General features: G+C 37.7%; 1 protein-coding gene across 7 annotated transcripts; it reads right to left on the bottom strand.

The window, feature by feature from the left end:
- Positions 1-1,186: 1,186 nt before the first annotated feature.
- LOC149831762 (kinesin-like protein KIN-12G) lies at positions 1,187-14,200 on the bottom strand. 7 transcript variants are annotated; one of them, XM_090012216.1, is made up of 12 exons: positions 13,372-14,200; positions 13,254-13,288; positions 11,944-13,111; positions 11,224-11,378; positions 10,969-11,073; positions 10,242-10,477; positions 10,035-10,104; positions 9,896-9,952; positions 9,718-9,780; positions 2,670-2,732; positions 2,306-2,385; positions 1,187-1,897 (listed from the first exon to the last, which is right to left on the bottom strand). In XM_090012216.1, exons 4-12 carry the CDS (start codon positions 11,275-11,277, stop codon positions 1,192-1,194), a joined length of 1,434 nt encoding a protein of 477 aa, XP_089868342.1. In that variant the 5' UTR covers positions 11,278-11,378; positions 11,944-13,111; positions 13,254-13,288; positions 13,372-14,200; the 3' UTR covers positions 1,187-1,191. The 7 variants fall into 7 exon arrangements, with proteins under 7 accessions (XP_089868342.1, XP_089868341.1, XP_089868340.1 ...); XM_090012215.1 differs by having other exon boundaries at positions 11,944-13,288; XM_090012214.1 differs by having other exon boundaries at positions 13,254-14,200.

Raw genomic sequence — 14,200 nt, forward strand, 5'->3', positions numbered from 1 at the left:
ATCCATTTATAGATATGAGAGAGAGAAAGAGAGATTCAGCCATAACAAAATTTACAGAAACTATGTGCAATTTGCTGCCAAAAAGAATGGGCTGAATGATCACTCTATCATTTAAGGCCAAAAGTGTAGTTCATAAAATCCACAAACATATAAAAAATTACAAGAGCTATCTTACATTGTCAACCAGAAAAGCTTCAGCTTCAATTAAATCATTTTGTATATCCCCTAGTGCTTCTTCTAACTTCATCTTGTCCCCCAATATTTGGTTTGTCTTTTTCATTGCAGCTACTTTTGCTTCTTGCAGTTCCTTCATAAATCTCAATCCTGCCTGTAGTTCCTCTTCAAGAATCTTTATCACTTCCTCCTTACTGACTAATTCAAAGGTCACAATTTGGTAACTGAGTATGAAGCACTGGAGATCCCCCAGTGCATCCTCCCTTAACTGTGTGAGACTCTCTCTTTCTGAAATAAGGTTCTGCAGCTCAAGATTGGCATCGTGTAATGAGCACTTGGCTGCAATTATCTCTGTTCCAATGCTTTGAGACTCAAAGTCCAATGCCTCACATTGCAACTTCAACTGTTCTTCAGCTTTTGTTATGCGCTTAAGCTTCCCCTCTGCATGCTTCAACTCAACTGGAACCTTTGTTCTCTCTTCTTCTGACTTCAACAATTCAGCAGCTTTACCTAAATGCAAGGATCCAATGCTCTGTGATGAAAAGCCTGGTTTGTTAGTGCTATCCACAAATAGTGCCTTCTCTGTGTCTTTCCTCCGAGTTTCAGCAACTTCAAGTCTTGCCTTTAAATCATCAATGACATTACTCGTGGCAATTTCATGTTCTTGAGCCTCTAAATATGAACTCCTCAGATTCTCCCTCAGAGCTTGCAGGTCAATTAAGCATTTCTTCTTTTGATCCACAAGGCATGAAAACTTATTCACCTTAACCCTTGCCTGAGCTTCTTGCTGGTCTAACTGTTTATTTGTTTCACATAATTTTGACATGTACAATTTGAAAGCATGGAATCTACTATTGAATCTGGATTGCCTCTCCTTTGTTTCAGCATATATGAGTTTGAGGAATGCAATCTCTTGTTCCTTCATCCAATTATTATCCTCAGCTATTTCAATATCTTCGAGGAGCTTTTCAATCTCGCAGGATGTTTTCTTGATTATGTTGAAGACATTCATGGTTTTCATCGCTTGGACAAGTTTGCCCTCTCCTCTGCTAGATCCAACTTTTTCAAAGCCATATTTAGTTCCTCCCTCGACACTTCAACTTCAGCAAGTGGCTTAACTGCTTCTGCATATCCATCTACATCTTCAAACACTTCTTTGGCTTCACCAACATCATTCTCATAGGACTGAAGCATTCTCTTAAACTCATCCCTTTCCTGCATTGCCTTCTCATACAATCCCCTCAGTTTATCATTCTCTTCATGCATTTCATGTAGCTGCAGTTCCAGTAATTTGATATTCTTCATTTGTAAGAGATCATCATGGTCTTCTTCCATACAAATACCTGTGCTAACATTAGAAAACATATTTTGGTCATCAATTTTTTCTATGTTACTTCTTTCCTGTTCCTTTGTGTTATCAACTGAGATTGTGCCCTCATGCAGCTGAATCAGTTTGTCATTATCTTCCATCATAACTTTCAGCTTTTTCCGCAGTTCATTATTTTCTTTTTCTAGAAAGATGGCAGTTTCATGAGCTTCAGCTTCTCTCTGGCTAGCAGAAGCAATTGCATCAACCATGGCTTTAAGTTCCAGTTGAACAGACATAATGCTGTTTCCTGGATCATTTGCTCTGACATCATCTGTTTTGTGCTTCATTGCTTCTTTCATACTAGCTATAGCCTTAATCTCTTCTTCAAGTTGCAATACCAAATCATCAACCCTCCTGTAATATGAGGAAGAAACAGATCTATGATTCAAAAAAGGCTATCAAATAAAATGAAACCAACATAACAGGAGAGCAATCTGGAAATCCCCAGCCAAGTTCATTAAGCATCAACAAATGCCTAATAAACAGACCAAATTTCAGAAAAAAAAATGGCCAATTTGGACACTGTGCTTAGTTTTTCTGCAGCTCATGCCACTTTGGGCACTTTGCAGACATACCACAGCTTAGGATACTTAATCATCAGCTACAAAATTAAAACTTAAGTGGAAATTTTTTTAGTTTACGTTGCATCTTTTCCTCTTTCACAACATTCAGTGGTATTCTCAATTATTTTATTGGTGTTCTAACTTACTCGATGCCTAGAAATACCAAAAATAAACTCAGTAGCACATAGACTGTCCAAACCTCTCCAATTTCTCCTTAGCATCAAGACAAGCTTTCAAGTTCTTGCGTAGTGCTTCCACTTCCCTCTGATACTGAATAGCCTACAAAGAATTTCTTAAATTGCTCAGCAATTTATTTGAGGCATCACCCAACACAGAAAAGACTGAAAGGGAAGATATTATAAAGTAGAGAATTTTGAAAGGCAATAGTGAATGGGAAATCTTGGGAAGTGGGAAGAAAGTATTAGCAAGCACTAAAAGTGATTCTTTAACATTCTGCAAGAAAACTAGTAAGCCATGAAAAAGGTTTACCAACAACTTTTAGTGTACAGCATATTTTCAAGTGAAATGAAGTATTTGAAGGATTTCATTCCAAAGAAGCAAACCTGTACTTGAAGGATTTCGTTCTCTTCACTGATGGAAGAAAAGTCCAGATGTGATGATATATCCTGATTATGGAAGCCACAAACAGAGAAACCCAAAATAAGTAAACTAAGTACAATAAGAAACTGGAACATCAATGCAAAGAAAACACATTAAATTTCTTTAAAAGAGATGTATGGAGCAGATTCTTAAAAATGGTTGCAAGAAAACACACATGCACAGGAGGGCCGGGGGATGGGTTCAGGTTAACAGATTGTAATCTCATTTGTTTGATGAAAGAATTACCAGCATGTACCCTTGCATTGACTAAGTTGGGAAAAACTTCACAGTTGGACCTATGATGAATGCTTATGTAAGATAAATGATGTGAGAATATACTTTGAGTCTAAGTCTTTTTACCAAATAAAGTATATTTTTCACAAAATGGAAATCCTAATTTATCATCTAAATCATTGGCAAAGCTTTGTCATTTGTATAACAAGCTATACAAACATAAGCTTTCAAGACTTCTCTGAAACCCAAGTCTTACTAGACATTTAAATCAATATTTTTGTTTTTTCCCATGTGACCTCAGGTGTGAATAATCCTTGCAAACAATCAAGTTTTCAAATAACTTGATACTCCAAATACTCAAGACACAAAATAAATGCACAGTGTTTATAAGCTTTACACAACAAAAGAAGTGCAATAAATGCACAGTGTTTATAAGCTTTACACCACAAAAGAAGTGCAATAAATGCACAGTGTTTATAAGTTTAAGGAGACAACTCCTTACTGTAATAAGTTCCTTCAATGGGCTCACATAGCCCTTATTTATAAGCACTTAAAGAGACGTTGGGCTATTCCCAACGGCTCTTATTAGAGACGTTGGGAATTAGCCCAACGTCTACCTTTTAAATTGTGTACAACAGTCAGTGGCTGACTGTTTGTACACTGCATACAGTCAGCCACTGACTGTGTACGGAAATATTACATAAAAGAACAAAAATAAGAAATGAAAAAAATTACAAAAATAAGAAAAAATAAAAAAGAGGAATTATAATCATATTAAAAAACATGAATATGCGTAAAATATAAAAATGACTAAAATACCCCTACAACTAAAGAAATATATATTTTAAATATATAAGTAGATGGATACATGTACATATATATGTATATGTATCTTCTTTTATATATATAAAAAATATATATAATACATTGTCTTATGAATTACAATTTAACACCCCCCCTCAAACTTAGGGTAAGATGACCGAAAGTTTGCCAATGAGGAAATTGAACCGCGGAGCACACAAAGCTTTGGTGAAGAATTCTGCCAACTGATATTCTGAAGTTAGATATGAAAGATCTATAACTCTTTTCAGATATGCTTCCCGAACATAGTGACAGTCCATCTCAATGTGTTTAGTCCGCTCATGAAAAATATGATTTTTTGCAATGTATATTGTACTCGTGTTATCACAGCATAGCTTGGTGGGCCCTTATATTGAGATCCCATGTCTTCTAATAGCTGATGAATCCATACAATTTTCATGGTAGTAGTCGTAATGATACGATATTCAGCTTCTGTTGAGGTTAGAGACACTTTTTGTTGCTTCTTACATCTCCATGAAATCAACGAGTCTCCTAAAAACACATAAAAATCAGTGGTGGAGTGACGGTTATTTGGGCCACCTCTTCAGTCAGAGTCAGTATAAGCAATTAATTTTAATTCAGAAGAAGATGATAAGAATACTCCCTTGTTTAGTGTGCCCTTTATGTATCTCACAATCCGCAAGATGACACTCATGTGAACTAATGTTGGTGCATGTTGAAACTGACTTGCAATATGAACTGCATGAGAGATATCTGGTCTAGTAATACTCAAATACATCAAAGATCCCACAAGCTGTTTGTAAGGGGTGAGATCGGAGAGAGGAATACCATCATCAATCTTCATTTTGGCTCCTACCATAGCAGGAGTTTCACAAACCTTATCATCAGTAATACCTGACCTGTCAATAATCTTAGAGGCAAGCTTAGTTTGAGATAAAAAATACCATCTATGAGAGTATGTTACTTTAATACCCAAAAAATATGTTAGAAATCTCAAATCAGACATTTCAAACTTATCCTTCAAAATTGATTTTATGCTTTTAACCCCTTTAGAATCACTTCCGGTTATAAGCATATCATCCATATATAAGAGCAGAATGACAATCCCTGCATTGGTTTTTCTAACAAGTAAGGCAGTGTCAGTGAAACAGGAAGAAAAACCATTTTCTAACATTACGGAGTTAAATCTATCATACCAAGCCTTGGGGGCTTGTTTTAAACCATAAAGTGCTTTTCGAAGGCGAAACACTTTCCCTTTGGGAGTCTCCATTCATGGTGAAGCATCCATATATACCTCTTCATTCAGATCACCATTTAGGAAGGCATTTTTAACATCCATTTGATAGATGTTTTATTTGTTGATTGAGGCAACAGTAATGAGACATCGGACAATGACCATTTGGGCTACAGGGGAAAAAGTTTCTTTATAGTCAATCACATATTCTTGACTATATCCCTTTGCAACTAATCGAGCCTTATATCTCTCAAGAGATCCATCGCTCTTAGTTTTTACCTTAAATACTCATTTATACCCTATTGCTTTCTTACCTTTAGGAAGATCTTGAAACTCCCAAGTCTTTGCCCTGTTGAGAGCTGAAAGCTCACATTCCATTGCTTTTAGCCATTCATCATTCTTTTTGGCTTCTTCGAAGTTTCTAGGTTCTATATAGGAATGAATGACGCTAAGGCAGGCTCTATGTTTAGGAGTAAATGAATCATATAAAATAAACCTAAAAGGCATATTTCTACTTCTCTCAATTCTTCGTAGGTTTTCATCATTTGTTGAATTGGACCCACTAGGTTCACTGAATTTTTCATTTGCACTCCTAAAACTGTTTCTATCTCTATGGGTATATGTTATAGGATCTCTCAATGCTCCTTCATTTCTATGTTGGGAGATAGGTGGATGGGAAGAGCCATCTTCTTTATCATTGACGTTATTATGAATGAAATCATCATCACTATCATCATCATGTACTAACATTTCAAATAAAAAAGAGTAATCCATGTTTTATTCAAAGGGTTCACTCCTTTCAAAACCAATAACAATTTTCAGAAAACTCACATTTCTGGAAACATATAGATTGTCATTCTTAATATCCTAACAACGAAACCCTTTTTGGGTTTTGAAATATCCAAGAAAAGCGCAAGCAATGGCTTTTGGTAAAAGCTTGTCGTTCTTGTCAGTAAGAACAAAGCATTTAAAACCGAAAATTCTCAACCGACTATAGTCAGGTTCTTTGGTATACAATTTTTCAAAAGGCGAGATATTGTTCAAGTTTTTAGAAGGTAGCCGATTTATCAGATAGACATGCTAAAGTCGCTTCAGCCCAAAAACCTTTTGGGATGTTTTGAGAAACAAGTAATGTTCGAGTTGTCTCTATTATATGTCTATGCTTCCTTTCGGCTAATCCATTTTGTTGAGGGGTTTTCGGACAAGATCTTTGGTGAAAAATACCATGACTTTCAAGATAATTTTTTAATTCACTTGAAAGGTATTCTCCACCCGAGTCAGTTCTAAAATTTTTTAGATTCCCATTAAATTGATTTTTAATCATTATATGATAGGTTTTAAAAATCGAGAAAACTTCATATTTGTGTTTAAGAAAATAAATTCAACAATATCTCGTGTAGTCGTCAACAAAAATGACATAATATGCAAAGCCTCCTTTTGATAGGACGGGTGTCGGTCCCCATACATCCGAATGGATAATTTCAAAGGTCTTGTTGTAAACATAGATCTTTGACAAAAAGGCAATTTTTTCATTTTCCCAAGAATACAGTCGTTACAAGTGAAATCACTTTTACATAGACTTTTAACAAAAGGTAAATGAAGACATTTTTGCAATATTTGGATGTCCAAGTCTCTTGTGCCACACATTAATATCCTTTTGTTGGACAACATTACAAAACGGGTTCTTTGGAATTTGAAGGGAATCGACATAGTATAGATCGCCCTTCCTCTAGAGCCTTCCCCAATCAATCTCCCAGACCGGTGATCCTGTATCCAACATTTGTTAGATGAAAACTTTATATCACACCCATGATCCAAGAGTTGAGAAACGAAAAGCAAATTTAAGTTTAATTTGGTTATAAATCTAATTTTTGGAATAAAGAACCCTTGTTTTTCAAAATTTCTTATTCCTTTTACTTCAAGAGATGTTCCATCCGCGGTTGAAACAAAAGATGGAAAGGGATTTTTTGAGTATTCGAAAAAAGAACTAAAACTTAGGGTCATGTGAAAAGAAGCACCCGAACCTAAAAGCCAAGAGGTTTTACCAGGAGGAGAAGAGGTTGACATGACGACACCAAAAATAACCCCTTTTAGAAGAGGTTTAAGTGCATTCACAATTTGTTGCAATAAGAGAGCTCCATTTGAAGATGACGAGTACCTATGTCACACGGACTCGGCTAGGGAGGTGCCGCACCCGAGTCGACACGCCCCGACACGGGTGCGGACACGGGTGCGGCTTCGGACTCGGCCTAGACTCGGTCAACGAGTCGAGGCCGAGTCCGTCCACATTTTGGACTCGGTCAACTTTGACCGAGTCCAAAAATGTCTGTTGAAAAAACTAAAAAAACGATTTTTTTATATAAAAAGAGACAGTGCACAGTGCATGTGCCTGTGCACAGTGTTGTGCCTATGCACAGTGCACAGTGCACAGTGCTGTGCACAGTGCACAGTGCACAGTGCTGTGCACAGTGCACAGTGCACAGTGCTGTGCACAGTGCACAGTGCTGTGCACAGTGCACAGCACAGTGGACAGTGTTGTGACTGTGCACTTTTTAAATAAAATAATATCTTTTTAAAAAAAAATAAAAAAATAAATATATATATATATAGCCGAGTCCCCGTGTCCAAAAATTTTAAAATTGCGCCGCACCCGTGTCGCACCCGCACCCATGTGACATAGACGAGCACTCTTCCTTTTATGGTTGGGATGTAGTAGCCATGGCAAGTAACTTTTTCCACTTTGGGCAAATAGGCTTGATATGCCCTAGTTCCTTACAAAAATGGCATAAAAGCTTGCTATAATCCTTCTTCCCTCCTTGACCACTTGAGTTTTGATTCTTGAAGTGAGGAGGCTTGTAGATCCTTAAGTTGCTCCCCGATCGTGAGATGACATTAACTCCTTTATTTTCTTCATTATTGAAAGGTGTAGCTAGAACACTTGGGTTGTTCTTGCTTATAGTCATACGAGTCTCATCCCTACTTAGTTTAGTAATTACATCTTCAAGAGAGGGGACAGTGAAGGCGGATAAAAGAGAAGACCAAATTTGTTCGAATTCAGGCCTAAGCCCATTCAAAAAATTAAAAAATCTATCTTCTTCCAATTGTTTATGACGAAGCTCTATGGCTTCTCCACTCCACTTGGGTTCGAGCATAGCAAGCTCATCCCAAATAGAAGAGAGTTTGGCAAAATACTCTCTTATAGTCATCTCTCCTTGATGAAGAGTTAGCGCCCTCTTTTGGAGGTAATATTTATGGGATAAGTCCCTAGAGGTGTACATCTTCTCAAAGTACTCCCACACTTGAGAAGCCTTCTTAAACTTGATAATATTGGCGTTAATTCTTATTTCTACGGATGAGAAAATCCATGAGAGGATTTTAAAATTCATCTCCCATTCTTCATGCTTTTTGGTGTAGTCTTCAAGAGCCTTGGCTCTTTCTTCGCCTTCAAGGATTTTTATTTGTCCTTTCTCCATCAAGGTTATCTTTTGGCTCCGGTTTAGGAATCGAGCCTTGGATATAGCCCCAAAACCCTTTCCCTTTAATGAGTCTCCATGTTTCTGGCTCAAACGTGATAGTTGGTCCCATTGAGTTTGAAGTCTAGAGAAAAATGAGTCTTTTTCACCCATTAGAGAGGAGAGATGATGAAAAAGAATACGTACCACAAAGAATTTTTAGACCTTTCTTGATAGAAGAGTCTTCTAAAATATTGGATGAACAAGAGGATCCACTCCAATCACCAAAAAATTGAAGGCATGCTTTTCGAGGCATCCAAAAAAATGAGAATCCACACGATCTTTCTTTCTCCAACCTTGTTCTGATACCATGTGAATAATCCTTGCAAACAATCAAGTTTTCAAATAACTTGATACTTCAAATATTCAAGACACAAAATAAATGCACAATGTTTATAGGCTTTACACAACAAAAGAAGTGCAATAAATGCACAATGTTTATAAGCTTTACACCACAAAAGAAGTGCAATAAATGCACAGTGTTTATAAGCTTAAGGAGACAACTCCTTACTGTAATACATTCCTTCAATGGGCTCACATAGCCCTTATGTATAAGCACTTAAAGAGACGTTGGGCTATTCCCAACGGCTCTTATTAGAGACGTTGGGAATTAGCCCAATGTCTAACTTTTAAACTGTGTACAACAGTCAGTGGCTGACTGTTTGTACACTGCACACAGTCATCCACTGACGGTGTACGGAACTATTACATAAAAGAACAAAAATAAGAAATGAAAAAAATTACAAAATAAGAAAAAATAAAAAGGAGGAATTACAATCATATTCAAAAACATGAATATGCGTAAAATATAGAAATGACTAAAATACCCCTACAACTAAAGAAATATATATTTTATATATATAAGTAGATGGATACATATACATATATATGTATATGTATCTTCTTTTATATATATAAAATATATATAATACATTGTCTTATGAATTACAATTTAACATCAGGCCCAACTTATTACAAGTTAGAGAGTTGATCCTCCTATTAAGCCTTGAGGACCAAAAACCTGTAGCAATCAAATGTAGTTTGAATGTTCTAAAGATCACAACTATCAAAAGCGACCAATGGCAGAACTCATCTTAACATTCTCTAGAGAGTTGATCAAATCATAAAGAAACATCACTAGACTTTCTAATTTATAAGTTTGTTGTATACCTAAAGCAACTTTAAACTACTATAAAACTTGTTTCTTGCCTGACTAGAAGTCAACAGATTATCATCATTGCCCATGAGGATGCTTGACCCCGTGCTTCCTTTCTGAAATATAAAACACGAAAAGTTTAACAAAAGGAATGTAACTTTTGAGAGATATAAATGCAGATAACCAAAAATGGAGTATTATTTTCTTATTCATTAACATACTATTATGAACCTGAACTCTTTCCATTTCCTTCTCGTGCATAAGCTTCCAATCTAGTGCTTCAAGTAGCTAAAAGAAACAAGAAATTGTGTTAAGAAAATAAAGCATAAGTGTATATAAAGAATTCTATTGACTGAAAATACTTCAATACCTTATCTTGTAGTATATCAACTTGTTCAATGAGCATCTCCCTTTCACCATCCTCATAAAATGACTGAAATCTGTATTAACCACACATCATAATTACAATATATTAATCTCTTATCCAAGACAACATTTTGCATTTATACACTGTAATAGAAGAACATATCCTTGAATACAAATATATTAGCAATAAAATAAAACTGTAGTTGCTTACTTTCTAAGCTCTTCCTTGAATCTCAAGTTCTCCATGGCAAACCTAGTTACTTCTAGGTTATGATCCACTTGACCTCGGAGAACATCCATCTCTTTCATAAGTTCTCTTTTCTCTTCTAAAAGATGTCCTTCCGCAGATATCTTTGAAGAAGCAAGAGCCTCCAGTCTTTTTATTCCTGCTTCACGAAACCGCAGTCTCATCTTCAAGCTTTGAATTTCAGTTTCTCGTTGTTTTGCCTGAAATCGTCATACTCTCAAAGTAAGCCTACAAAGACCACAAAAATGTTAACATTTTTCGAAATAAAACAAATTATAAAATTCTCGAATAAGTTGGGTATGACCTACTACCCAATCAGGAAGTGTTTTGTATTTAATATGATAAAATTTCCTGATTTTATTAAATTAAAGAAGTTTATTATCAATTAAAAAAGAGACTCAAGATCCACTATAATAACATTCTGTTGATATCTTCATGTGATTATAAGTGCAGAAGGAAATGACATCTTAGTTTGGGAAGATTTTAGAAATCCTTTTGAAACCTAATCTTGGCTCGAGGAAAAATGTTATGTTGATTACTCTAAGAAATTAACTAACATAGAAGATAAGGAAAAGAAGCAACAACAAACTGTAATCAGGAATCCAGAAATTAACTACATATCTAATTTTCAGTTCTGTAGCTAGTTACTTAAGGTAATTGAATAAGAACATAAAAAGGTGAATGCACGAACCAATTGCAGTGTGGCCTGATTTTCAGCAGCCAATGCTTTCAGTGATGCTTCCTTATCCTGCTCTCTTCTAATCACAGCTATGAGAGCAGCCTCAAGATCTCTCTTCTGTGAATTTGAAGGGGGGAAAAGGAAGATTTATAATGTCATCTATGCACGTTTACACAAATAAGTTGACATAACCAGAGTTGAATGCTTTATGTCCCTGCTAAACTTTGGGATTATAAATCTGACATTACTCAAGCCAAGTAAGATTACCTTGAAAACCTTTTTGTCAGAAGTGGACTCAATGATTCTTGCAATACGTCCCATTTAAATGATCCAGGTGAGCCAGGAAAACATGTGCCCAAATTATCAGCTTCCTGGTTATCTGGTCCCCCATTGGCTAAAGCCTGCAAGCGATTAACTTCTTTCTGCAAGCATACAAAGAAGATGCAGTACACGAGTAAATAACACAATTTGTCATACTAACTAACCAAATCTGTAATGTGGGAAAATGAAAATCGAGGATGAACCAGTTCCGGGAACTTTTTTTTTTGTCTCAAATGACCTTGTGACACTTATTTAGCAAAAAACTAATAATGGTAGTACACATTTAAATGGCTTGTATTTTTTCCAAAGAACCCAGGCTGACTTTTAGTATTGTAAAGATTGTCATGCATGTGCATGTACATATATATACACATACATACATGTACATGGGAAAAGATGCAAAAAACATCTTAAATTTTTCTCCAACTTTCATATGCTCAATGTTCTAAGCTGACATGATGAGATACAGAAAATTAAACCAGCTATAATCAATAGTATTCTAGACATGAAAAACAAATAATGTCCACATGGTCTTGCAGAAGCTGCAAAACAACGCTTGCACTTTGTATCAACAAAAAAATAGTTATTTGGTCTCAAGAGGCAAAGAGAAAAAATTGATTTGAAGAACTGATAGTGAACTCTGGTAATTTACAGTAGCAACATTACCTTGAGCTGTTGAATCTGCATACGCATAGCAAGGACATCTCCTGATGCATCCTCATTTACAATGGCCTGCCAAATCCAGCCAAATAAATAAATAAACAGGGCCTGCGGCCCTGCCGCAGTGGGTCTCGTCGGAGGCCAGGCCTGCGCTGCAGCAGCCCACCTGGCCAAAGGCCAGGTCTGCGGCCTAGCCGCTGGGCCTGGCCAGAGGTCGGGCTTGCGACTGCAGTGGCCCGCTTGGCTGAAGGTCAGGCCTGCGTCGTGCGCTGCAGTGGCCCGCCTGGCCAAAGGCCAGGCCTGCGGCCTAACCGCTGGGCCTGGCTTGGCCTGGCGCTACAGCCGGCCGATCCCTGGCCTTGGCCGTGTGGCCACTGTCGCACGGTCAAACAAAAAACAAAAAAAAAATGAAATAAATTTTTTTATATTATTGTATGGCAGTCCCACCGCGTGCGTTCACCATGAACGTAGAGTGGTCCCAGCCATGTGCACATGAGAGATACACCCGCAAACAGAACGACATAAAAAAAAACATCGCTCTGATACCAATGTAGGAAAAAAATATATACCTCTTTGCAGCGGAAGCGAAAAAAGGGATCGTTGATGTTAGTCTTGCTCAACGGATGCGTGCCCTCACTTGGAGAGAACGGGGAACCCACGAATCCAAGTGCCCCACGACACTGTCACCACGAAGATGGCCTCGCCGTCTTCTTCTTCCTTTTCATAAAATGTGCACTTACTGTGCACATGATCTCTCTCTAATCTGTGTGTTTCACTGTGCACACACTTCTCTCTCACGCACAGTACACAAAAAAAAAAAACTTTTCCCTGTCCTCTCTCATCTCCCTCTCACTTCACGTATATGAGGAACTGGAGAAGATGGGGAGGTGGGCGGTTTCCAAACTGCCCCCTCTTCAAATGGTGGGCCGGGTCCGGATCTCGCCCATCATGGGCGGAGCCGGTACCCAGCCCAACAGTTTATGATTCAGCCGTAACGCGAAGCACGCAAGCATGAGCCATCAAAAAATTTACTACCTTTAAATTAGGAATTCGATTAAAAAATAATAATACATGTGAAATCAAATAGATACAATGGTTGAAGACATGACGATCAAAAGGACTCATAGCCTTCTTGAATACCCAGAACGTCCGCACTTCTTGCAAAGTATCAGACCTAAGAAAAGAAAACCAAATATGCTTCATTTCACCAGCAACAGTTTAAGAAGAAATAAGATTCAGAAACAGGAAATATGCACACTTTTTTCTCCCACTAAAAGAAACATTTGTAAAGCAATGATAGATAAAAAAGAATTTACCGTTCCCAGGATACCCTTCGCATGGGACTGGATCTCTGTGCAAAATTCATAAATAGATTCAACAAACAACAGAAAAAGTACAGAATATTGCAATTTCCAGAATTTCAAGTCTCGCTACCTTCAAAATTAACAGTCACATTGTCTCAAAGGCCCATTTTGGAAAGCAAAAAACACAATTTAAGCACATAATTCCAGATGTTCTAATCCGCGCATCAGGACTTCCAAGTCGAACGATCATCGTCTTCTCAAAAAAATTCAGGCTTTGTTTTCAAAGTTCAAAAAAAAAAGAGGGGAATGTTATCGCGAATTTCGATCTCTTTCCTCTGATCAAAGGAAAGTAAAAACAAAAACACGGTCGAATACCGATCAAAATTCTCACTGGAATTTCGCTCTTTGCCGCGTTAGAAACCCCGATCAAGTCACGGCTACGCAAATTTCACTACCTTGAACCCGAGGAATAGGGAGAGAGCGATCGCGGCGAACACGCTAATGGCGACGATGACGCTCCGAGTATCGAGAGGAGGCCCGTCGAGGAAGGCGTTAAGCAAAAGAATCGGGTGAACGAACGGCGTCGGGAGCGCCGTGACGCTCCGATCTCTGCAGAGCTTCAACCGTTCGATCTTCGAAGATTGTTGGTGAGAAAGAAGCCTCAGATGAACCGAGCAGGAGGAGAAGGGAAAGGAAGGCGAAACGGAGCGAGGAGAAGAAGGGATGGCATGCGAGGAAGACGGAAGAGTCCCCATCGGAAATTTTGGGGACTTAGAATTCGTGGGGAGACGCTTCCCCCATGGAGGAGAGAAGGAGGCGGAGGAGGGGTCTCGTGAGGTTAGGAATCGATCGCGGCCTATCCGAATTTGAAGAAGGGATTATTTTAAATGCCCCGCCTTCAAGCTGAAACGAGGGGTGCTTATTTGCAAACGACGACTTCCTTTCTTGGTTATTACGTT

This window comes from Nuphar pumila, chromosome 7 (genome assembly GCF_984573655.1).
Source record: "Nuphar pumila chromosome 7, dmNupPumi1.hap1.1, whole genome shotgun sequence".
NCBI lineage: Eukaryota > Viridiplantae > Streptophyta > Magnoliopsida > Nymphaeales > Nymphaeaceae > Nuphar > Nuphar pumila.

What these genes read in the sequence shown, in the direction of transcription:
- LOC149831762 (XM_090012216.1), bottom strand. Translation starts at nt 11,277, where the DNA reads ATGGGACGTATTGCAAGAATCATTGAGTCCACTTCTGACAAAAAGGTT. An exon ending in ATCTGTTGACTTCTAGTCAG is followed by an intron (nt 2,733 to 9,717) that starts GCAAGAAACAAG and finishes TTCCATAATCAG; the next exon opens with GATATATCATCACATCTGGA. An exon ending in ACGAAATCCTTCAAGTACAG is followed by an intron (nt 2,386 to 2,669) that starts GTTTGCTTCTTT and finishes AATTCTTTGTAG; the next exon opens with GCTATTCAGTATCAGAGGGA.